We start from the raw sequence: 26,715 nt of genomic DNA on the forward strand, positions 1-26,715 counted from the left end.
ATATAGTAGCTAGACATAGTCCTGCAGAAACCAGACTAAGGAAATAATGTTAAAATAGCATTTTACTAAAGTAAAACATGCAATGTGGAATCTTACCAAAGGGAGTTTTGCTTGTACTCTTTTTTTCTTAGTTTACCCATTAGAAGCCTGAAGGAACGATTTGTGGTTCTGTAATAATCTGGGATACATTACTCTAGGAGAGTAGCAGTTGTTATCTGATGTTTAGAATTAGATCTGCTGTCATTTGCTCAGACTATGAAAGGCTGAGCGTATTCAGGAAAACTGATAAAAGTTGATACTTAAATTATTTTTACTTTCTCAGTAAGCACTTAGGGCCTCACGGAAAAGAATAAGCTGGGAAGCTGAGGTTGAAGCTGTGCTTCAGAGAATCTGTGCTGGCCAACATCTGTAATGCTGTGTCCTGGCTCTACGCCACAAAGCTATTACTATTTTTCATTTCATCACCAGCAAGAATGTTAAAACAATGGCATTTATAAAAGGCTGACCTAATAACTTTTATGCAGAGTGACTTATAAGACAGCAAGGGAGTACACCAAGGGTACGATTGTAAGATGATAATGTTATTTCAGTGTGAAAAACAGTATCAGAAGACATCTCTGAAACCAGTATTACTTCAAATGAGGAATGCTTAGGTAACATGTATCTAATTTCATTTGAAATGTTCCAGGTTTACTTTTGCTTGAATTTTGCACCTTACTGCCTAACAAGTTATTTTTAACCTTCCACTTACCTTGCTTCCATGGCCCAAATTGTGCAGCCTTAAACAGTATCTACTCTCAACCTGAATTTCTTCCTTTGTCCTCTGTGATCTCCATTGCCCCATATGATCTCATACATCTACATATCTCAACCAAAAAACTGAGTGACAGGGATTTCCCTGGTGGTGCAGTGGTTGAGAATACGCCTGCCAATGCACAGGACACAGGACACGGGTTTGATCCCTGGTCCGGGAAGATCCCACACGCCACGGAGCAACTAAGCCCATGCACCACAGCTACTGAAGCCTGAGCACCTAGAGCCCATGCTCCACAACAAGAGAAGCCACCGCAGTAAGAAGCCCACGCACTGTGCAACGAAGAGTAGCCCCCGCTCGCTGCAACTAGAGAAAGCCCGTGCACAGCAACAAAGACCCAACGCAGCCAAAAATAAATAAATTTTTTAGAAAACAAAAAACTGAGTGACAGGAGACTAATTTTCTTTTTTATTGAAGTATAATTGACATACAATCTGGTATTAGTTTCAAGTGTACGACATAGTGGTTTGACGTTTATATACATTATGAGATGATCACCATGATAAAGTCTAGTTATCATCTGTTACCATTTAAATTTATTATAATATTATTAACTATATTTCCTATTCTGTATATTATATCCCAGTGACTTACTTATTTTATAACTGGAAGTTTGTGCCTCTTGAGACTATTTTTTTCCCAAAAAACAAAAATAAAACAATATTATCTGATGATATTAAGGTGTAAAGGAAGGACTTTGTTCGTTTCTGTAGCCCCATTGCCTAGAACAGTGCCTGACATATAGTAGCTATTCAGTATTTGTTGAACAAATGAAATAATGCCTTAGTAAACCTGTAATTAGCATGAGAATAGCCACTCTGCTATGAAGCTGGCTCAGACTTATTTCTGAATTGATGTTTTTCTGAACTGTTGTTTTTATAGATCCAGAAAGCCACCAGCTCCTCTCGAAGTGAACCTGAAGGGCGGAAAGGCACTATCTCACAGTATTTTACTACCTTACACTGTCCTGTGTGTGATGACCTGACTCAGCACGGCATCTGTAGTAACTGTCGCAGCCAACCTCAGCATGTTGCAGTCATCCTCAACCAAGAAATTCGAGAGTTGGAACGTCAGCAGGAACAACTTGTAAAGGTACAACCTTGTTCAAAAGACCCAGAATCCCAAGCAATCTGATTCTTCAGGGAAATGTAGTCAACTCTTGAGGGAGGTGTAGTGTAAGGTGTGAAACTGGTGTGAAAGTGGAATAAGGATTCTAAGTTAATAAACTTCCTAAAATCCTAAAAATATCATAATTGAACTAAACTATTAAAAATGGCTAAATTTGTTTTATAATTTAGTTTTTGTTTTTATATAATAGTGTATTATGTTCATTAGAACCATAGAACTACAATGTCCAGCCACCCAATTTCTTTTATAATAGTATTTCTAAAAAAGAAAGAAAGTACTAATTGCTTTGTTTACCATATCTACTTACCATTCTCATAAAAATCTGGTTTTCCTAGAGAATTGCTAGTAAACTTGGAAGGTTTGCAATTCTGAGAGTCAAGATAGAAAATTAACAGTTAACATGATTGAATCTTCCTGTCTGCCAGAGGCTGGCTGTTCTAGGCCCTCTTACAGAAGAGTAAACTGACACAGAGAGATTAAGTAATTTGCCCCATGTTCCACTGGTAATAAGCAGCTGAGGTGGGATACAGACATAAAATGTAGAGATAATTTTTCAAATGTGGAATTCCAGCAGAAATAAACAATAGGAATCTCTTGAAATAAGTTAGAAAATTAAATCTAAAGAAAAAATATTATAGCACTTTTTTTTAAGTAGTATATTTCTTAAAGGACTGATTATATCTTCTTATACCATCATGTTTCAAGTTACAATTTTAGCTTTCAGGCGAGAGAATAACAATTTTGCGGTGCAGTTTGTTTTGTTTTGTCTTTAGAAGAGCAATATATAAGGTTATTGGAGTGTTTTAAAACCAACCACATAATTGAGAGGCAGTGTGATATAGTAGAAAATGAATCAAGCTGATAGTAAGAACATCAGGATTCCAGTCTGGACTTCATAGTATTGGCCATGTCCTCTGGCCCCCGTTTTCTCAGAATGTGGGTTGATGCTCTTTCCTAGGTCCTATCTAGCTCTATCATTGTGAATTCTCCTAAACGATCACTCCTGGCAGCTCGTCTGCTCACATGCCTAATGTAATCCAACCACCAGTATGTAAAGGCCAGGTTCTACACCATGCCCCTCAAGGTAAAAAGGCTTTTGAACCAAGTCAGAGTATCCACAACCTCCTAGGAGGACAACCTAGCTGCCACACAGTTGAAAAGGGAGAGAAGCCATCTCTTGGGAGACTAGGCTCTTAGAATAGAAGGATGATTAAGGACTGGTAAAGTATACACTGTTTCCTCTGCACCATTCTAGCTGCTATTCTGCACTGGCAGAAAACTCTTAAGTTGTATAGTGTATAGCCAGTCATCCAGAATGCATTAAACAGATTTCATTAAGGACAGTAAGATCTCAAAGTATGATTATATTGATGCAACCACAGAAGCCTAGCTTACTGAAATGATAAAGTGACTTTTCCCTCTCCTAAATAGTTGTTAAGCACGCTCACTTTTCTCCTTCCCTTCTGTTACCATCCTAGTCCAGTGCACTGACCACATAATTCCTTTTGTATTACCATCCGAGTCCATCCTAGTCCTGTTACCATTATCTCTCCCCAGACTCCTGCAACAGCCTCCTACCCTGACCCCCCGCCATCCTGTCCATTCTCAACACTAGCTCGAGCTTCCCCACCGAAGAGAAAGTGAGCCCAGTGAGGGCAGAGGCCCTGCCCTTCCCTTGCTGAGTTGGCTGTGCCTAGCACGGAGTCCAGCCCATGGTGGGTCGTACATGTATTAAATGAAGAAACAGCTTCTTGCTGAATGCACAGTTAAAGCAGCAGTAAGTCTCTGGAGTGATGGCCAACCAATTTTCAGCCACTCTGTCCCAGTTTTTGTACCACTTTGTACTAGTGGTTCTGGTTAGTACAACCACTAGTCACTGGGTGACCCCAGCTTCTGTTTTTTAGGTTACTACCCCAATGGCAGCAACTAGCCCTCATAGAAAATTCCCTAGTTGGCGTCTAGTACAAGGTGCAAACATGGGCAGAACCTCCAGAGCGCCACTGACATCAGAGGCTGTAAGTGGCCTCCTCCCTGGACCTTACTGTCTTCGGCCCCCAGCAACATGCACTACGCTAGTTGGTGCCATCAATTTAACCAGACCCTTCCTTCAATATTAGGTCTTCTTATAAAAATGCAGTTTTAAAAGTAACGCTGTTTAAAATAAGGATGGTTCATCATCTTTAAAGAGATATTTTAACTTTAGGATTGTTTTTTTCCTAAGAGAATTAAAATGTGTGTCTCCTGTGCACTAAATAATCTGTAGCAATTTTCATAAAGCAGAAATTACAGGAGATAAAATGAGAAATTGTCAGAAACATTAGTAATAGATTTGATACACCTCTCTCAGCCCAAGACCAGTCAAGTGATCAGAAATCAGTACAATTATTAAAGATCTAAACAACATTATAAGATAGACCTTTTGATTATATATCAAACTCTGTAACCCAACATTAGAAACTATACCTTCTTTTCAAGTGTTTATGGAATGTTAAAAAATTGAACATATTTTAGTCTATAAAGAAAACCTTAATAAACTTCAGAAAGTTGAAATATTACAAACATTTTATCAATACAATTCTATAAAGCTAGTAGTTAATTATAAACTCAGAAAACAAAATGATCCTTCTACTTGGAAATTTTAACACTCCCTGTTAAACAAACAACACATATAAGATTCTAGACAACCATAGCAGGTCTCAAAGAAAAGTTCATCAACTTAAACACTTTTAATAATAAACATTAAAAAATGAACTTAAGCATCTGACTGAAAATTTTTTAAAAAACAAGAAAATAAGCCAAAGGATAGCAAAAAGAAAGAATCAATAAATATTAAAGCAGTTTTTGTTTTTGTTTTATGTTTGCTAAAATGTAAGTTTCCAGGTTGTGGTGTTTAAAGTTTTAAACGTAAGCTGCTCGGGGTTTAAATCACCAGTAAAGGATCTTGAAACTAAACATTGAGTTAAATTTAGTGAGGCAAGTAATTCCATCCTGGTTTATTTATCAGGCAAGCACAGCGAGTGCATAAATATTTATCAGTTTGTCCCGGCACCTGAACGTAGCTGCAGTACATAGAGCTGCAGTGCAGACATTCCATATTTGGGAGTAGGTTTGAGTCTCTTGGCAGAGATCTAACTGGTGAAAGTCTTCAGAGGAGAACAGCACACTTACTCTTCAAGAGAGCACGCTGAAGTACAGGGCTCTCGGTAGTTTGCTTGTGGCAGTATCATAATACTGGATACAGTAACCAGTGTGCTCAGAAACACTGGCCTTTCAATTGACTGGAAGATACTGGCGCAAAGAACAAAGATTTTTTGCCCTGTGAGACCTCTAAAACAGAAGCTCTTAGATACAGATCAGAGAATTAAGTAGAGCATATCTGATTTTATGGTAGCTGCTATTTGCTATCCCTTTTTTTAATCACTTGGATACACTATTCACATAAAAAATCAGCATATATTTTCTTGACCCTTGGGGCCCTCACTAGTAGCCTTTAATGTTTTTCATGTTGCATCAGTTTTTTAAACTGTATGTATAACTTGAGACTTTATATATTAAAATCTGATCACTGGGTAAGACATTATTATGATTTATTATTTTCCTTTAGATCAGATCTCATTATACATCAGAATCACCTGAGAGCCCTAAAATGTACAGATTCTTAGGCTTTTATGCCCAGAGATCCTGATTCATTGGTCTGGGATGGGGCTGAGGCATTAGTCTATTTTTAGGTTCATGTATATAGCCAGCGTTGAAACTACTGGTCTAGACTACTACTTTCAAATTCACATGCTTTGATTTTTTTTTTTTTCCATACTAGCATTTTCTCTTCTGAAATAAGAAAGTGGGTAACTTTTTTATGATTGGCATACAAAACGTTTAATATGAGTAACTTGAAAAAATAGTGTACATAGCACATTTAAGAGACAGTCTTTGAACAGTAATTGGGTAGCCTATTATGTGGATGTTAATATAATAGGATTCTACCATAAATGAAATTTGATCTCTGGGATGAAATGAATCCTTAGGGAATTTTGTGCTCTGTGGTTTGTGAAATAATATCCTTTAGAAATGTCTCAACTTAGGGTTGGCTATGCTTCAAAGAGATGAAAATTAATGAAACTTTCTGTAATATGTGCCATATGTCTGCCTGTAATCTGTGGTGGGTCACAAAGGAGGGATTATAAAAGTTTGTTGTTTATACATCTAGATAGAAACTTTCCTATCATTTGATGTACTCCTCTTGTACTTTCAGATATGCAAGAACTGTACAGGTTGCCTTGATCGACATATCCCGTGTGTTTCTCTGAACTGCCCAGTACTTTACAAACTCTCCCGAGTAAATAGAGAATTATCCAAGGCACCATATCTCCGGCAATTACTAGACCAGTTTTAAATTGTCAATATCACAGAATTCCAGGTGCTATTTTTTTCAGTGTTTACCACTAAACTGTTGTGCATGGTGCTTTTTCAACTTTCATCAAGTCAAGTCAAGTATGTTCATTGTCTGTCTGTTATCTGAAGACTATGAAGACTTTTATGCTGAGTTAAAAATTGTACTTGTTGATCTCTGAATAGCTCACTTCTTACAGTGTACAAACCCCTCATCCTTTCCCCTTTTCAACATTGTTTTATAATGCAGGTGTCGAATTTGCTACGGTATGCGTAACATCTTGTAAATCCATTTGAGTAGATTATGTTTACTTCCCTGTGGAAGGAGCACTGAAAACCTTTAAAAAACATTCGTGTTTTCCTTGAACTGTCTGTATCAAGACGTGTTATCCATTCACTTTATAATTTTGACTGCGAAATATTTTGTAAATACACTTTTTTTACTTTTCAAACTAAGTAAAATAATGTGCAATGAATTTTATACAAATGATTTTCAAGTTGTTTGGTATATATTTCCTCTAGGTTTTGCTTGACTCAGAGTAGAGTTGTTATTTTGATCAAACTGTGCAAACAATAGTACCATGTGTAGCATTTTGAAACATTATTTTCTAAAACCGCTGTCTTGCTTTAGCTATTAATGGGGCATTGTGAGGAACTGTGCAAAGACTTTTTTGTTACAAACCTGTGGGCCTGTTGCAATACTTTAAAAATAAAAAATTTTATTCCATTTTTGCTTGTTTTGTATAGACATTTCTATTGCTTCTAAATATGCTTAAAATATTTTCTTTCCTTATGTACTGTACAGTTAATCTTATTTGCCATCATCTTGAACACAAAATGTGTATTTAGAATATTTGTATAACTGTATAAAATAAAAAACGAATTATGTGGTCAGTGCATTGTTTTCTAAACTGGAAATCATTGTTTTAAAAGTTAATAATGGAAACCATATTAAAATTGAATAAACTACGAAATACAGCAGTGTGGTTTTATCTTGCTATGAATAGAATGATCTTCATCTATTTTATAAGCCTACATTAGTTATATCCTCACTACCTTCTCCTCTGAATTTTAATGAGGTAAATTTAACTCGTTATATACTAATTGATGTTGCAATTCCCTAACCAAAACTTTAAGATTTTTTTTTTTAAACACTTTTTTTATTATTTATTTATTTATTTATTCATTTATTGGCTGTGTTGGGTCTTCGCCTCTGTGCGAGGGCTCTCTCCAGCCGCGGCAAGCGGGGGCCACTCTCTTCATCGCGGTGCGCGGGTCCCTCACCATCGCGGCCTCTCCTGTTGCGGAGCACAGGCTCCAGTCGCGCAGGCTCAGTAGTTGTGGCTCACGGGCCTAGTCGCTCCGCGGCATGTGGGATCCTCCCAGACCAGGGCTCGAACCCGTGTGCCCCGCATTGGCAGGCAGATTCCCAACCACTGCACCACCAGGGAAGCCCAAGATTTTTTTTTTTTTAATGGGAGCAAAAGTAGTCTAGGAAATGTTTAGCTCTCATGCATGTTCATATTCATTTAGACAGATAGATAGATAGTAATTAATTTTGAAGCCAAGACTTTCCAACAGGAAAGCAAAAATTTTATTAGTACTTTTTTAAAACTTAATGCCAGGACTTCCCTGGTGGCACAGTGGTTAAGAAGAATCTGCCTGCCAAAGCAGGAGACACAGGTTCGAGCCCTGGTCCAGGAAGATCCCAGAAGATCCCACATGCTGCGTAGCAACTAAGCCTGCGTGCCACAACTACTGAAGCCCGTGCACCTAAAGCCTGTGCTCCGCAACAAGAGAAGCCACCGCAATAAGAAGCCTGCTCACCGCAACTAGAGAAAGCCCGCACACAGCAACAAAGACCCAACACAGCCAAAAATAAATATATTTTTAAAAAACTTAATGCCAATATTTTCAATAGAAAAAAATTAATTTTAAGATAGAAAGCTCATCTGGTTATGCACCAGAAGTAGGTCTAGGTACTGCCGAATTCAGTACTTCCAAATATTGGGATTTGTTTTCTGAAAATTATATGGTAAATATGTAATCAAAGAGATATATAATTCATGTCTGCACATATTTCTCCTAAGCCCTGTGGAGACATCATAAATCGCCACTTCTGTGGATCTTTTTTTGTTTGGGAGTCTAGAGCTAGTCCTTAGAATTAGGATTTTCTTACCTTTGCATGGGTGGCCATTGATGAACTTATCTATTACTTTCCCTTTTCTAAGTTCTGTGTTATCAGGACTTCCACTTATATCTTTCTCATCAGTATAGCTAGACACGTTCTCAACAGAATAATCATTCTTAATCTCTTTATAATTGGACATAGCCAAACTAGCAAATGGTTATTCAATACTAGTGCCCAAAACAAGCTCAAAACAAGTTTTAAGCACTTAGCATATCTCTGGTTCCCTTTTGTGCAGGGAAATGCCTCCCTTCTAACCCTGTCCTCAGAGTCTGTAGCCTAACTGCCTTTTAATGAGATGCATCTGCTGTTTCAGTAACTGTCACCAGTGAGGGTGCTGAAACATGGACCTATTTTACCAAAAAATATTTCATAAGAAGCTTCCAGCATACTTTCATAATTATTTCCCCTCTCTTTTAGAACAGCTATTAATAAAGTTTTGTGTTTCACCCAGACCAGAAAAAAAAAAAAAAGTTCATTTTCTGAGTAATGCTAAAGAAATAATCTCATTAAACATTTCCTTAAGGTTGTTAAAACATCATTTTCTCTCATTCTGACCACTTCCCACCAACGTGCTTCCCTAGGTGTGAAGTATTAACAAAAACTACTTACAACTCTAGCTCCCCTCTTCACTCCCACAGAGGTCCCAGTCAACAGTGGGAAAGAGGCAGATGCTGAGCCATGTAATACTAAGTCTACACGAACTTCAATTTTCTAATAGTGTCTGTGAAGAAGGCCAAAACGTTGGGGAAAAACATTAAAATGTGAACAGAAGAGCAGTTATAAAGAATTCTTAGAGGAGGTAGTCCTGTGAGGGCTGGAGAGTTTGTAGACTGTATTCAGCCCTGCCAACTGTCACATGACATGACCTCACTAGTCTCAGAAGAAGCACGTTCCCTGCCATCAAGAATGCTGCCCTTCCAGAGCTGTATTTTATACTAGCAGAGTCTTGCTGCTGAATAATCTTCACCTTTCCATCTACTCTCCGTTGTTTTCATAATAGCTGAAGCACAGGGGGCTTCCCTGGTGGCGCAGTGGTTAAGAATCTGCCTGCCAATGCAGGGGACACGGGTTCGAGCCCTGGTCCGGGAAGATCCCACATGCCGCGGAGCAACTGAGCCCGTGCACCACAACTACTGAGCCTGCGCTCTAGAGCCCGCGAGCCACAGCTTCTGAAGCCCATGCGCCTAGAGCCCGTGCTCCGCAACAAGAGAAGCCACCGCAATGAGAAGCCCACACACCGCAAGGAAGAGTAGCCCCTGCTCGCTGCAACTAGAGAAAGCCCGCCCGCAGCAACAAAGACCCAACACAGCCAAAAAAAATAAATAAAAATAAATTTATTTTTAAAAAAATAGCTGAGCACATGGATATTCCTTAAACACCTATCAAATAAGATTTAAATTGATTTCTCAGCTTCAGAATGGTATTTCTTAAAATACACATTTGATTTTATAAAGTAAAAATAAACCTGGCTATAAATGAAATTACTAGCACTCTGCCAAGAAAAGGGGGAAGAGAAGGGAAGGCAGCAGTGCACAAGAGCTATTTTCAGGCTGGATATGTCCTGATCTCTCTCAGTGAGACCTGCACCTCTTGGGAGGACAGTCTGCCAATTGCACTCTACTCATTGTCACCCCCCTAAATACCCGTCTCTCCCCTGATGTGAGGGGACATGTTACCTTTAAACATTTTTGGTTTTATACAAGTGAACGAATTCTGATACCATTAATGCTCTGGAGTTCTGCTTAATAAGTAGCTTTATATAGGAAAATACTCATGGATTGTTTCTAGCATTTGGGATCTGAGGAGGAAGTCATAAGATACAGCACTAAACCCACAGCATCTGTCTCATTTCCTCACCCTCATAACTCTGTTTTGTCACTTTGGCCAGCTCCAAGAGTGGCTTACAGAGAAAAATATCTTGTAGAGGAACTTTCAGATGTGTAAAATCAGGTTTCCGTATACATGTGGGGAGAAAATGCGACCAGGGAGACAAATCAAAATACCATCTTACTGCCTGGGAGTCTTTTACTGACTTACTTCTTGTTGGAGGGAAGGACAGGGAGGTTGGGGGTAAATAATAATAGGTTAAGAGTAAGGAAACCCTGTGCCCTGGGGTTTCATATGATCGTTCATGGTAACGCAGCCCTTTGGAAAAGCAACTAATTTGGTCACAGATACTAAGAAGTTTAAAAATAGTCATATTCTTTGAAAACTGAGGATAATGCCACCTGCCCTAATAGGGGCTTTATGAATGGGAATGTGGCGAATGCAAAATAGTTACACAAATGTAAAGTATTAGTCATTCAATAAATATTTAATGAGCATTTAAGATATGCCCCGCATTTTGCTCATCCAGAGAAACCAAGGTAATCCCCTGTCCTCATGTATATCACAGTCTATTAGTAAAGACAGATAATTGACATTGGTTTCAAGATGATATAGATTTTTTGCCTCTTCCTCCTCCATCATATAAACCCAAAAATAAAAAAGAGAATGCCAGAATTGATCACTGTTAGAGAACTCCAGGAAGGCTTAGCAACGTAAGACCCCAGGTGGGAACTGAATATTTAAAAGGAGCGGTTAGTCTAGTAGGCCAGCACTAGCCCCAGGACCAGGCTTCACCCACTAGTGCGCAGGCACCAGCCCTGCCTGGGGTCTCCTGGACCCTGACTCTGCTGACCCCTGAGCCAGCACTAGCCCCGGGGCCCCCTGGGGTTCCACAGCCAGCCACCTCATGACCCAACCCTGGCAACTAGCAGGCAGTAGCCTCTGCACAAGACAGGGCCTGGCAACCAACTGGACCAGGGGCCAACCAAGCCTACTAGACTGCCCACACCAGTCAGCCTGCCACAACAGAAGGAGCCACGCAGCCAACGGAGGAGGCATCCCTAGAGCATACAGATCTGGTGATGAGAGGGGAGTGCACTGCTGGGATACACAGGACATCTCCTGCGAAAGGCCGCTTCTCCAAGGTCAGGAAATGTAACCAACCTACCAGATACATAGAAATTTAAGTTAGGGAAAATGAGGTGATAGAGGAACATATTTCAAACGAAGGAGCAAGATAAACTCCAGAAGAAGAACTAAGTGAAGTGGATATAGGCAGTCTATCCAAGGAAGAATTCACGGTAATAATCATAAAGATGATCAAAGAACTTGGGAGAATGGATGCACAGAGCAAGAAGTTAGAAGTTTACAACAAAGAGTGAGAAAATATAAAGAACTACCTACCAGAGATGAAGGATACAATAACTACAATGAAAAGCACTAGTAGGAATCAACAGTAGATTAAATGACACAGAGGAATGAATCAGCTAGCTGACAGAGTAGTGGAAATCACTGATGCTGAACAGAAAAAAGAAAAAATAATTAAAAGAAATGAGAACAGTTTAAGAGACCTCTGGGACAACATTAAGTGGCACTAATATTCACATTATAGGGAGATTCCAGAGGGAAAACAGAGAGAGAAAGAAGCTGAGAAAAAATTTGAAGACACAACAGCTGAAAACTTGCCTGACCTGGGAAAGGAAAAAGACATTCAAGTCCAGGAAGCACAGAGAGTCGCAAACAGGATTAACTCAAAGAGGACCACACCAAGACACACTGTAATTAAAAATGGCAAAAATTAAAGATAAAGAGAGAATATTAAAAGCAGAAAGGGTAAAGCAGGAAGTTAATACCAGGAACTCCCATAACGCTATCAGCTGACTTTTCAGCAAAAACTCTGCAGGCCAGAAGGGAGTGGCATGACATATTTAAAGTGATGAAAGGGAAAAGCCTACAACCAAGAATACCCAGCAAGGCTCTTGTTCAGATTTGATGGATAAATCAAAAGTTTTATAGACAAGCAAAAGCTAAAAGAGTTCAGCACCACCACACCAGCACTACAAGAAATATTAAAGGAACTTCTCTAAGCAAAAAGAAATGACCACAACTAAAAACTTGGAACTTATGAAAGGAAAAGGCTCATCAGTAAAGCCAAATATACAGTAAAGGTAGTAAATCATCGACATACAAAGCTACTAGAAAGGTTAAATTACAAAAGTAAAATCATATATATCCACAATGAGCAGTTAAGGGATACACAAAATAATTAGATGTAAAATAATGACATCAAAAACAGTAACTGTGAGAGTAAAAATGCATGGTTGTTAAAATGCATTTCAAATTAAGAGATCAGCAACTTAAAACAATCATACACATATACATACTCTCTCTCTCTCTCTCACACACACACACACACACACACACACACACACCCCTACGTCATGGTAACCACAAACCAAAAAATCTATAAAAGATACACAAAACAGAGAAAGAAATCAAAATCTAACACTAGGCCTCCCATGGGGACCTGGCCTGAGGAGCAAGGGCAGGAGCTTCGAGACTAGGGCGGCCCGAAAGATAGAGAAAACAACCAATGGAATAGGAAGCATCTTAAAATTAGATGCAAGAGTTACTGAGCTCTGACCACCACAGCAACAGTCAGCTCTACCCACCACCAGAGCCTCCCATCAAGCCTCTTAGATAGCTTCAACCACCAGAGGGCAGACAGCAGAAGCAAGAAAAACTACAATCCTGCAGCCTGTGAAACAAAAACCACATTCACAGAAAGACAGCCAAGATGAAAAGGCACAGGGCTATACACCAGATGAAGGAACAAGATAAAACCCCAGAAAAACAACTAAATGAAGTGGAGATAGGCAACCTTCCAGAAAAAGAATTCAGAATAATGATAGTGAAGATGATCCAGGACCTCGGAATAAGAATGGAGGGAAAGATCGAAAAGATGCAAGAAACACTTAACAAAGACCTAGAAGAATTAAAGAACAAACAAATAGAGATGAACAATACAATAACTGAAATGAAAACTACACTAGAAGGAATCAATAGCAGAATAACTGAGGCAGAAGAATGGATAAGTGACCTGGAAAACAGAATGGTGGAATTCACTGCTGCAGAACAGACTAAAGAAAAAAGAATGAAAAGAAATGAAGACAGCCTAAGAGACCTCTGGGACAACATTAAATGCAACAACATGCACATTACAGGGGTCCCAGAAGGAGAACAGAGAGAGAGAGGACCAGAGAAAATATCTGAAGAGATTATAGTCGAAAACTTCTCTAATATGGGAAAGGAAATAGTCACCCAAGTCCAGGAAGCACAGAGAGTCCCACACAGGATAAACGCAAGGAGAAACATGCCGAGACACATAGTAATCAAATGGGCAAAAATTAAAGACAAAGAAAAATTATTGAAAGCAACAAGGGAAAAACGACAAATAACATACAAGGGAACTCCCAGAAGGTTAACAGCTGATTTCTCAGCAGAAACCCTACAAGCCAGAAGGGAGTGGCATGATATACTTAAAGTGATGAAAGGGAAGAAGCAACAACCAAGATTACCCTACCCGGCAAGGATCTCATTTAGATTTGATGGAGAAATCAAAAGCTTTACAGACAAGCAAAAGCTAAGAGAATTCAGCATCACCAAACCAGCTCTACAACAAATGCTAAAGGAACTTCTCTAAGTGGGAAACACAAAGAAGAAAAGGACCTACAAAAACAAACCCAAAACAATTAAGAAAATGGTCATAGGAACATACATATCAATAATTACCTTAAACGTGAATGGATTAAATGCTCCAACCAAAAGACACAGGCTTGCTGAATGGATACAAAAACAAGACCCATATATATGCTGCCTACAGGAGACCCACTTCAGACCTAGGGACACATACAGACTGAAAGTGAGGGGATGGAAAAAGATATTCCATGCAAATGGAAATCAAAAGAGAGCTGGAGTAGCTATACTCATATCAGATAAAATAGACTTTAAAATAAAGAATATTACAAGAGACAAGGAAGGACACTACATAATGATCAAGGGATCAATCCAAGAAGAAGATATAACAATTATAAATATATATATGCACCCAACATAGGAGCACCTCAATACATAAGGCAACTGCTAATAGCTATAAAAGAGGAAATCGACAGTAACACAATAAGAGTGGGGGACTTTAACACCTCACTTACACCAATGGACAGATCATCCAAAATGAAAATAAATAAGGAAACAGAAGCTTTAAATGACACAATAGACCAGATAGATTTAATTGATATTTATAGGACATTCCATCCAAAAACAGCAGATTACACTTTCTTTTCAAGTGCGCACGGAACATTCTCCAGGATAGATCACATCTTGGGTCACAAATCAAGCCTCAGTAAATTTAAGAAAATTGAAATCATATCAAGCATCTTTTCTGACCACAACACTATAAGATAAGAAATGAATTACAGGGGAAAAAATGTGAAAAGCACAAACACATGGAGGCTAAACAATACGTTACTAAATAACAAAGAGATCACTGAAGAAATCAAAGAGGAAATCAAAAAATACCTAGAGACAAATGACAATGAAAACACGATGATCCAAAACCTATGGGATGCAGCAAAAGCAGTTCTAAGAGGGAAGTTTATAGGTATACAACCCTACCTAAAAAAACAAGAAAAATTTCAAGTAAACAATCTAACCTTACACCTAAAGGAATTAGAGAAAGAAGAACAAACAAAACCCAAAGTTAGCAGAAGGAAAGAAATGATAAAGATCAGAGCAGAAATAAATGAAATAGAAACAAAGAAAACAATAGCAAAGATCAATAAATCTAAAAGCTGGTTCTTTGAGAAGATAAACAAAATTGATAAGCCATTAGCCAGACTCATCAAGAAAAAGAGGGAGAGGACTCAAATCAATAAAATTAGAAATAAAAAAGCAGAAGTTACAACAGACACCGCAGAAATACAAAGCATCCTAAGAGACTACTACAAGCAACTCTATGCCAGTAAAATGGACAACCTGGAAGAAATGGACAAATTCTTTGAAAGGTATAACCTTCCAAGACTGAACCAGGAAGAAACAGAAAATATGAACAGACCAATCAAAAGTAATGAAATTGAAACTGTAATTAAAAATCTTCCACCAGGGCTTCCCTGGTGGCGCAGTGGTTGAGAGTCTGCCTGCCAATGCAGGGGACACGGGTTCGAGCCCTGGTCTGGGAAGATCCCACATGCCACGGAGCAACTGGGCCCGTGAGCCACAATTACTGAGTCTGCGCCTCTGGAGCCTGTGCTCCACAACAAGAGAGGCCGCAATAGTGAGAGGCCCACGCACCGCGATGAAGAGTGGCCCCCGCTTGCCACAACTAGAGAAAGCCCTTGCACAGAAACGAAGACCCAACACAGCCATAAATAAATAAATTTTTTAAAAAAATCTTCCAACAAACAAAAGTCCAGGACCAGATGGCTTCACAGGTGAATTCTATCAAACATTTAGAGAAGAGCTAACACCCATCCTTCTCAAACCCTTCCAAAGAATTGCAGAGGAAGGAACACTCCCAAACTCATTCTATGAGGCCACCAGCACCCTGATACCAAAACCAGACAAAGATACTACAAAAAAAGAAAAATTACAGACCAATATCACTGATGAATATAGATGCAAAAATCATCAACAAAATACTAGCAAACAGAATCCAACAACACATTAAAGGGATCATACACCACGATCAAGTGGGATTTATCCCAGGGATGCAAGGATTCTTCAATATACGCAAATCAATCAATGTGATACACCATATTAACAAACTGAAGAATAAAAACCATATGATCATCTCAATAGATGCAGAAAAAGCTTTTGACAAAATTCAACACCCATTTATGATAAAAACTCTCCACAAAGTGGGCATAGAGGGAACCTACCTCAACATAATAAAGGCCATATACGACACACCCACAGCAAACATCATTCTCAACGGTGAAAAACTGAAAGCATTTCCTCTAAGATCAGGAACAAGACAAGGTTGCCCACTCTCACCACTATTATTCAACATAGTTTTGGAAGTCCTAGCCATGGCAATCAGAGAAGAAAAAGAAAGAAAAGGAATACAAATTGAAAAAGAAGAAGTAAAACAGTCACTGTTTGCAGATGACAGGATACTATACATAGAGAATCCTAAAAATGCCACCAGAAAACTACTAGAGCTAATCAATGAATTTGGTAAAGTTGCAGGATACAAAATTAATGCACAGAAATCTCTTGCATTCCTATAAATTAATGATGAAAAATCTGAAAGAGAAGTTATGCAAACACTCCCATTTACCACTGCAACAAAAAGAATAAAATACCTAGGAATAAACCTAACTAGGGAGACAAAAGACCTGTATGCAGAAAACTATGAGACACTGATGAAAGAAATTAAAGATGATACCAACAGATGGAGAGATAAACCATGTTCTTGGATTGGAAGAATCAATATTGTGAAAATGACTATACTACCCAAAGGAATCTACAGATTCAATGCAATACATATCAAATTACCAATGGCATTTTTTACGGAACTAGAACAAATCATCTTAAAATCTGTATGGAGACAGAAAAGACCCCGAATAGCCAAAGCAGTCTTGAGGGGAAAAAACGGAGCTGGAGGAATCAGACTCCCTGACTTCAGACTATACTACAAAAGCTACAGTAATCAAGACAGTATGGTACTGGCACAAAAACAGAAACATAGATCAATGGAACAAGATAGAAAGCCCAGAGATAAACCCACGGACCTATGGTCAACTAATCTATGACAAAGGAGACAAAGATATACCATGGAGAAAAGACAGTCTCTTCAATAAGTGGTGCTGGGAAAACTGGACAGCTACATGTAAAAGAATGAAATTAGAACACTCCCTAACACCATACACAAAAATAAACTCAAAATGGATTCGAGACCTAAATGTAAGACCAGACACTATAAAACTCTTGGAGGAAAACATAGGAAGAACACTCTTTGACATAAATCACAGCAAGATCTTTTTTGATCCACCTCCTAGAGTAATGGAAATAAAAACAAAAATAAACAAATGGGACCTAATGAAACTTCAAAGCTTTTGCACAGCAAAGGAAACCATAAACAAGACGAAAAGACAACCCTCATAATGGGAGAAAATATTTGCAAACGAATCAACGAAGGATTAATCTCCAAAATATATAAACAGCTCATGCAGCTCAATATTAAAGAAACAAACAACCCAATCCAAAAATGGGCAGAAGACCTAAATAGACGTTTCTCTAAAGAAGACATACAGATGGTCAACAAGCACATGAAAAGATGCTCAACATCACTAATTATTAGAGAAATGCAAATCAAAACTACAGTGAGTTATCACCTCACACCAGTTAGAATGGGCGTCATCAGAAAATCTACAAACAACAAATGCTGGAGAGGGTGTGGAGAAAAGGGAACCCTCGTTCACTGTTGGTGGGAATGTAAATTGACACAGCCACTATGGAGAACACTATGGAGGTTCCTTAAAAAACTAGAAATAGAATTACCATATGATCCAGCAATCCCACTACTGGGCATATACCCATAGAAAACCGTAATTCAAAAAGACATATGCACCCCAGTGTTCATTGCAGCACTATTTACAATAGCCAGGTCATGGAAGCAACCTAAATGCCCATCGACAGACGAATGGATAAAGCAGTTGTGGTACATACATACAATGGAATATTACTCAGCCATAAAAAGGAACGAAATTGAGTCATTTGTTGAGACGGGGATGGATCTAGAGACTATCATAGAGAGTGAAGTAAGTCAGGAAGAGAAAAACAAATATCGTATATTAACGCATGTATGTGGAACCTAGAAAAATGGTAGATGAACCGGTTTGCAGGGCAGAAGTTGAGACACAGATGTAGAGAACAAACGTATGGACACCAAGGCGGGAAAGCCGCAGTGGGGTGGGGATGGTGGTGTGCTGAATTGGGCGATTAGGATTGACATGTATACACGGATGTGTATAAAATTGATGACTGATTAAAAAAAAATGCAAAAAAAAAAACCTAACACTAAAGATAGTCATCAAATCACAAGAGAACAAAAGAAAGAAAAATAAAGACCTACAAAACAACCCCAAAACAATGAACAAAATAGCAATAAGAACATATATAATCAATAATCATCATAAATGTAAATCGACTAAATGCCCCAATCAAAAGACACAGAGTGGCTAAATGGATACAAAAACAAGACCTGTATATGCTGCCTACAAAAGATTCACTTCATATCTTAAAGACACACAAATGCTGTAAGTGAGGGGACAGAAAAAGGTGTTCTATGCAAATGGAAATCAAAAAAAGCCTGAATAGCAATATCTATATCAGAAAAAATAGACTTTAAAACAAACACTTCTACAAGAGACAAAGGAGGACTTTACATGTGATCAAGGGATCAATTCAAGAAGACACAACAATTGTAAGTATATATACACCCACGACTTCCCTGGTGGCGCAGTAGTTAAGAATCCGCCTGCCAATGCAGGCAACACGGGTTCGAGCCCTGGTCCAGGAAGATCCCACATGCTGTGGAGCAACTAAGCCCATGGGCCACAACTAGTAAGCCTGCGCTCTAGAGCCTGTGAGCCACAACTAGTGAAGGGTGCATGCCCTACAGCCCATGCGTCGCTACTACTGAGCCCACACACCGCAACTACTGAAGCCCGTGTGCCTAGAGACCGCACACCGCAACAAGAGAAGCCACCACAATGAGAAGCCCATGCACCACAACGAAGAGGAGCCCCCGCTCACTGCAACTAGAGAAAAGCCCGCACAGAACAACTAAGACGCAACACAGCCAAAAAATAAATTTATTTAAAAAAAAATATATATATATATGCCCCCAACATAGGAGCACTTAAATACATAAAGCAAATATTAATGGACAGAAGGGGAGAAATTGACAGTAACACAATAGTAGTAGGGGACTTTAATACCCCCCTTACATCAATGAACAGATAATCCAGACAAAAAATCACTAAGGAAACATTGGCCTCAAATGACGTATTATATCAGGCACACTTAGCAGATACAGATAGAAGATTCCATCCAAAAGCAGCAGACTACACATTCTTTTCAAATGTACATGGAACATTCTCCGGGATAGATCACATGCTAGGCCACAGAACAAACCTTACTAAATTTGAGAAAACTGAAATCATATCGAGGATCTTTTGTGACCACAACACTATGAGACTAAAAAAACAACTACAAGAAAAAAACTACAAAAAAACCACAAATAGGCAGAGGCTAAACAATATGCTACTAAACAACTAATGAATCACTGAAGAAATCAAACAGGAAAGAGAAAAATACCTGGAGACAAATGAAAACAAAAACAAAATGATCCAAAATCTACGGGACACAGCAAAAGCAGTTCAAAAAGAGAAGTTTACAGCAATACAAGCTTACCTCAGGAAACGAGAAAAATCTCAAATAAACAACCTAAACTTACACCTAAAGGAACTAGAAAAAGAAGAATAAATACCCAAAATTGATAGAAGAAAAGAAAGCATAAAGATCAGAGCAGAAATAAATGAAATAGAGACTAAAAAACAATAGAAAAAAATCAATGAAACTAAAAGCTGAAAGTAAGGACCTACTGTATAGCATAGGGAACTCTGCTCAATATTCTGTAATAACCTAAATGGGAGAAGAACTTGAAAAAGAATGGATACATGTATATGTATAACTGAAACACTTTGCTGTACACCTGAAACTAACACAGCATTGTTATCAACTATACTCCAACACAAAATAAAAATTTTTTAAAAAGAAAGAAATGAAATAGAGACTAAAAAAAAAATTGGAAAAAAAATATCAATGAAACTAAGAGCTGGTTCTTTGAAAAGGCAAACAAAATTAATAAACCTTTAGCCACACTCATCAAGAAAAAAAAGAGAGAGGGCCCAAATCAATAAAATCAGAAATGAAAAAGGAGAAGTTACAATGGACACCACAGAACGACAAAGGATCGTTAAGAGACTACTACAAACAACTATATGCCAAAAAAATGGGGAACCTACAATAAATGGACAAATTCCTAGAAACATACAATCTCCCAACAGTGAACCACCAGGAAGAAACAGAAAATATTCAACAAATTACCAGTAACAAAACTGAATCAGTAATTTAACAAAAAAAAGAAAAACCCTACAAACAAAAGTTCAGGACCAGATGGCTTCACTGGGTGAATTCTACCAAACACGTAGAGAAGAGTTAATACCTACCCTTCTCATACTATTCCAAAAAATTTCAGAGGAAGGGGTGCTTTCGAACTCATTCTATGAGGCCAGCATCACCCTGATACCAAAACCAGACAAAGATATCACACAAAAAGAAAATTACAGGCTAACGGCATTGATTTAAAAAAAAAAGCAAAAATCCTCAACAAAATCTGAGCAAACTGAATTCAACAATACATGAAAATGATTATACACCACGACAAGTGGGATTTATCCCAGGGATGCAAGGATTTTTCAATATCCACAAATCAATCAGTGTGATAAACCATATCAACAAATTGAAGGATAAAAACCATATGAGTGGGACTTCCCTGGCAGTCCAGTGGTTAAAACTTCACCTTCCAATGCAGGGGGTGTGGGTTCGATCCCTGGTCGGGTAGCTAAGATCCCACATGCCTCGTGGCCAAAAAACCAAAACATAAAAAAAAACCAATATTGTAGAAGCAATATTGTAACAAAATAAAGAAGCAATACTGTAACAAATTCAATAAAGACTTTAAAAATGTCCACATCGGGGAGGAGAGAAGATGGCGGAAGAGTAAGACGCGGAGATCACCTTCCTTCCCACAGATACAGTAGAAATACATCTACACGTGGAACTGCTCCTACAGAACACCCACTGAACGCTAGCAGAAAACGTCAGACCTCCCAAAAGGCAAGAAACTCCCCCCACCCCCGTACTTGGGTGGGGCAAAAGAAAAAAGAAACAACAGAGACAAAAGAATAGGGACGGGACCTGCACCAGTGGGAGGGAGCCGTGAAGGAGGAAAGGTTTCCACACGCTAGGAAGCCCCTTCACGGGCAAAGACTGCGGGTGGCAGAGGGGGGGAAGCTTCGGAGCCATGGAGGAGAGCACAGCCACAGGGGTGCGGAGGGCAAAGCGGAGAGATTCCCACACAGAGGCTCGGTGCCGAGCAGCACTCACCAGCCCAAGAGAGGCTTGTCTGCTCACCTGCCAGGGCGGGTGGGGCTGGAAGCTGAGGCTCGGGCTTCGGTTGGATCGCAGGGAGAGGACTGGGGTTGGCGGCGTGAACACAGCCTGAAGGGATTAGTGCACCACAGCTAGCCGGGAGGGAGGGAGTCCGGGAAAAAGTCTGCAGCTGCCGAAGAGGCAAGAGACTTTTTCTTCCCTCTTTGTTTCCTGGTGCGCGAGGAGAGGGGATTCAGAGCACCGCCTAAATGAACTCCAGAGACGGGCGCAAGCCGCGGCTATCAGCGCGGACCCCACAGCAACAGGGGCGCAGAGGAAAAAACGGAGAGATTCCTGCACAGAGGCTCGGCGCCGAGCAGCACTCAGCAGCCTGAGAGGCTTGTCTGCTCACCCGCCGGGGCGGGCGGGGCTGGAAGCTGAGGCTCAGCTTTGGTTGGATCGCAGGGAGAGGACTGGGGTTGGCGGCGTGAACACAGCCTGAAGGGGTTGGCGCACCACAGCTGGCTGGGAGGGAGACCACCGGGAAAAAGTCTGCAGCCACCGAAGAGGCAAGAGACTTTTTCTTGCCTCTTTGTTTCGCGGCACGCAAGGAGAGGGGATTCAGAGCGCTGCCTAAACGAACTCCAGAGACGGGCGCGAGCCGCGGTGATCAGCGCGGGCCCCAGAGACGGGCGTGAGACGCTGGGGCTGCTGCTGCCACCTCCAAAAAGACTGTGTGCGACCACAGGTCACTCTCCACACCGCCCCTCCCAGTAGCCTGTGCAGCCCGCCACTGCCAGGGTCCCGTGATCCGGGGACAACTTCCCCGGGAGAACGCACTGCGCGCCTCAGACTGGTGCAACGTCACGCCGGCCTCTGCCACCGTAGGCTCGCCCCGCCTCCTCTGTACCCCTCCCTCCCCGCGGCCTGGGTGAGCCAGAGCCCCGGAAGCAGCTGCTTCTTTAACCCCGTCCTGTCTGGGCGGGGAACAGACGCCCTCAGGCAACCTACACGCAGAGGCGGGTCCAAATCCAAAGCTGAACCCCAGGAGCTGTGCGAACAGAGAAGAGAAGGTGAAATCTCTCCCAGCAGCCTCAGAAGCAGCGGATTAAAACTCCACAAACAACTTGATGTGCCTGCATCTGCTGAATACCTGAATAGACAACGAATCATCACAAATTCAGGAGGTGGACTTTGGGAGCAGGATATATTAATTTTTCCCCTTTTCCTTTTTGTGTGAGTGTATATATATATGCTTCTGGGTGAGATTTTGTCTATACAGCTTTGCTTTATAATAGCTTTATTTTACTTCACTATATTATAGCCTCTTTCTTTCTTTCTTTCTATTTTTTCTCCCTTTTACTCTGAGCCGTGTGGACGAAAGGCTCTTGGTGCTCCAGCCAGGCATCAGGGCCATGCCTCTGAGGTGGGAGAGCCAACTTCAGGACACTGGTCCACAAGAGACCTCCCAGCTCCACGTAATACCAAACGGCAAAAATCTCTCAGAGATCTCCATCTCAACATCAAGACCCAGCTTCACTCAACGACCAGCAAGCTGCAGTGCTGGACAACCTATGCCAAACAACTAGCAAGACAGGAACACAGCCCCATCCATTAGCAGAGAGGCTGCCTAAAATCATAATAAAGCCACAGACACCCCAAAATACACCACCAGACGTGGACGTGCCCACCAGAAAGACAAGATCCAGCCTCATCCACCAGAACTCAGGCACTAGTTCCCTCCACTAGGAAGCCTACACAACCCACTGAACCAACCTTAGCCACTGGGGACAAATACCAAAAACAACGGGAACTACGAACATGCAGCCTGTGAAAAGGAGACCCCAAACACAGTAAGATAAGCAAAATGAGACGACAGAAAAACACACAGCAGATGAAGGAGCAGGGTCAAAACACACCAGACTTAACAAATGAAGAGGAAATAGGTAGTCTACCTGAAAAAGAATTCAGAATACTGATAGTAAGGATGATCCAAAATCTTGGAAATAGAATAGACAAAATGCAAGAAACATTTAACAAGGACGTAGAAGAACTAAAGAGGAACCAAGCAATGATGAAAAACACAATAAATGAAATTAAAAATACTCTAGATGGGATCAATAGCAGAATAACTGAGGCAGAAGAAAGGGTAAGTGACCTGGAAGATAAAATGGTGGAAATAACTACTGCAGAGCAGGATAAAGAAAAAAGAATGAAAAGAACTGAGGACAGTCTCAGAGACCTCTGGGACAACATTAAACACACCAACATTCGAATTATAGGGGTCCCAGAAGAAGAAGAGAAAAAGAAAGGGACTGAGAAAATATTTGAAGAGATTATAGTTGAAAACTTCCCTAATATGGGAAAGGAAATAGTTGATCAAGTCCTGGAAGCACAGAGAGTCCCATACAGGATAAATCCAAGGAGAAACACGCCAAGACACATATTAATCAAACTGTCAAAAATTAAATATAAGGAAAACATATTAAAAGCAGCAAGGGAAAAACAACAAATAACACACAAGGGAATCCCCATAAGGTTAACATCTGATCTTTCAGCAGAAACTCTGCAAGCCAGAAGGGAGTGGCAGGATATACTTAAAGTGATGAAGGAGAAAAACCTACAACCAAGATTACTCTACCCAGCAAGGATCTCATTCAGATGTGATGGAGAAATTAAAACCTTTACAGACAAGCAAAAGCTGAGAGAGTTCAGCACCACCAAACCAGCTTTACAACAAATGCTAAAGGAACTTCTCTAGGCAAGAAACACAAGAGAAGGAAAACACCTACAATAACAAACCCAAAACATTTAAGAAAATGGGAATAGGAACATACATATCGATAATTACCTTGAATGTAAATGGATTAAATGCTCCCACCAAAAGACACAGGCTGGCTGAATGGATACAAAAACAAGACCCATATATATGCTGTCTACAAGAGACCCACTTCAGACCTAGAGACACATACAGACTGAAAGTGAGGGGATGGAAAAAGATATTCCATGCAAATGGAAATCAAAAGAAAGCTGGAGTAGCAATTCTCGTATCAGACAAAATAGACTTTAAAATAAAGAATATTACAAGAGACAAAGAAGGACACTATATAATGATCAAGGGATCGATCCAAGAGGAAGGTATAACAATTGTAAATATTTATGCACCCAACATAGGAGCACCTCAATACATAAGGCAAATACTAACAGCCATAAAAGGGGAAATCGACAGCAACACAATCAAAGTAGGGGACTTTAACACCCTACTTTCACCAATGGACAGATCATTCAAAATGAAAATAAATAAGGAAACACAAGCTTTCAATGATACATTAAACAAGATGGACTTAATTGATATATATAGGACATTCCACCCAAAAACAACAGAATACACATTTTTCTCAAGTGCTCATGGAACATTCTCCAGGATAGATCATATCTTGGGTCACAAATCAAGCCTTGGTAAATTTAAGAAAATTGAAATCGTATCAAGTATCTTTTCCGACCACAACGCTATGAGACTAGATATCAATTACAGGAAAAGATCTGTAAAAAATACAAACACATGGAGGCTACACAATACACTAATTAATAACGAAGTGATCACTGAAGAAATCAAAGGGGAAATCAAAAAATACCTAGAAACAAATGACAATGGAGATACGACGACCCAAAACCTATGGGACGCAGCAAAAGCAGTGCTAAGAGGGAAGTTTATAGCAATACAAGCCTACCTCAAGAAACAGGAAACATCTCGAATAAACAACCTAACCTTGCCCCTAAAGCAATTAGAGAAAGAAGAACAAAAAAACCCCAAAGCCAGCAGAAGGAAAGAAATCATAAAGATCAGGTCAGAAATAAATGAAAAAGAAATGAAGGAAACAATAGCAAAAATCAATGAAACTAAAAGCTGGTTCTTTGAGAAGATAAACAAAATTGATAAACCATTAGCCAGACTCATCAAGAGAAAAAGGGAGAAGACTCAAATCAATAGAATTAGAAATGAAAAAGGAGAAGTAACCACTGACACTGCAGAAATACAAAAGATCATGAGAGATTACTACAAGCAACTCTATGCCAATAAAATGGACAACCTGGAAGAAATGGACAGATTCTTAGAAATGCACAAACTGCCGAGACTGAACCAGGAAGAAATAGAAAATATGAACAGACCAATCACAAGCACTGAAATTGAAACTGTGATTAAAAACCTTCCAACAAACAAAAGCCCAGGACCAGATGGCTTCACAGGTGAATTCTATCAAACATTTAGAGAAGAGCTAACACCTATCCTTCTCAAACTCTTCCAAAATATTGCAGAGGGAGGAACACTCCCAAACTCATTCTACGAGCCCACCATCACCCTGATACCAAAACCAGACAAAGATGTCACAAAGAAAGAAAACTACAGGCCAATATCACTGATGAACATAGATGCAAAAATCCTCAACAAAATACTAGCAAACAGAATCCAACAGCACATTAAAAGGATCATACACCATGATCAAGTGGGGTTTATCCCAGGAATGCAAGGATTCTTCAATATACGCAAATCAATCAATGTGATACACCATATTAACAAATTGAAGGAGAAAAACCATATGATCATCTCAATAGATGCAGAGAAAGCTTTCGACAAAATTCAACACCCATTTATGATAAAAGCCCTGCAGAAAGTAGGCATAGAGGGAACTTTCCTCAACATAATAAAGGCCATATATGACAAACCCACAGCCAACATTGTCCTCAATGGTGAAAAACTGAAACCATTTCCACTAAGATCAGGAACAAGACAAGGTTGCCCACTCTCACCACTATTATTCAACATAGTTTTGGAAGTGTTAGCCACAGCAATCAGAGAAGACAAAGAAATAAAAGGAATCCAAATCAGAAAAGAAGAAGTAAAGCTGTCACTATTTGCAGATGACATGATACTATACATAGAGAATCCTAAAGATGCTACCAGAAAACTCCTAGAGCTAATCAATGAATTTGGTGAAGTAGCAGGATACAAAATTAATGCACAGAAATCTCTTGCATTTCTATACACTAATGACAAAAAATCTGAAAGTGAAATTAAGAAAACACTCCCGTTTACCATTGCAACAAAAGAATAAAATATCTAGGAATAAACCTACCTAAGGAGACA

At 39.7% G+C, this 26,715-nt stretch overlaps 1 protein-coding gene across 6 annotated transcripts in view; it reads left to right on the forward strand.

Moving 5' to 3' along the window:
* Nucleotides 1-7,305, forward strand: part of REV3L (REV3 like, DNA directed polymerase zeta catalytic subunit) — a 190,537-nt gene extending 183,232 nt beyond the window's left edge. For all 6 annotated transcript variants that reach the window (XM_082404696.1, XM_082404701.1, XM_082404697.1 and 3 more), the window contains 2 exons: nucleotides 1,697-1,906; nucleotides 6,195-7,305. In XM_082404696.1, the coding sequence (XP_082260822.1) occupies nucleotides 1,697-1,906; nucleotides 6,195-6,335 (351 nt within the window). In that variant the 3' untranslated portion in view covers nucleotides 6,336-7,305. The remainder of the gene's footprint in view (nucleotides 1-1,696; nucleotides 1,907-6,194) is intronic.
* The last annotated feature ends 19,410 nt before the right edge of the window (nucleotides 7,306-26,715 follow it).

This window comes from Balaenoptera borealis, assembly GCF_965194805.1.
Source record: "Balaenoptera borealis genome assembly, chromosome: 9".
In the NCBI taxonomy this organism is placed as follows: Eukaryota; Metazoa; Chordata; class Mammalia; order Artiodactyla; family Balaenopteridae; genus Balaenoptera; species Balaenoptera borealis.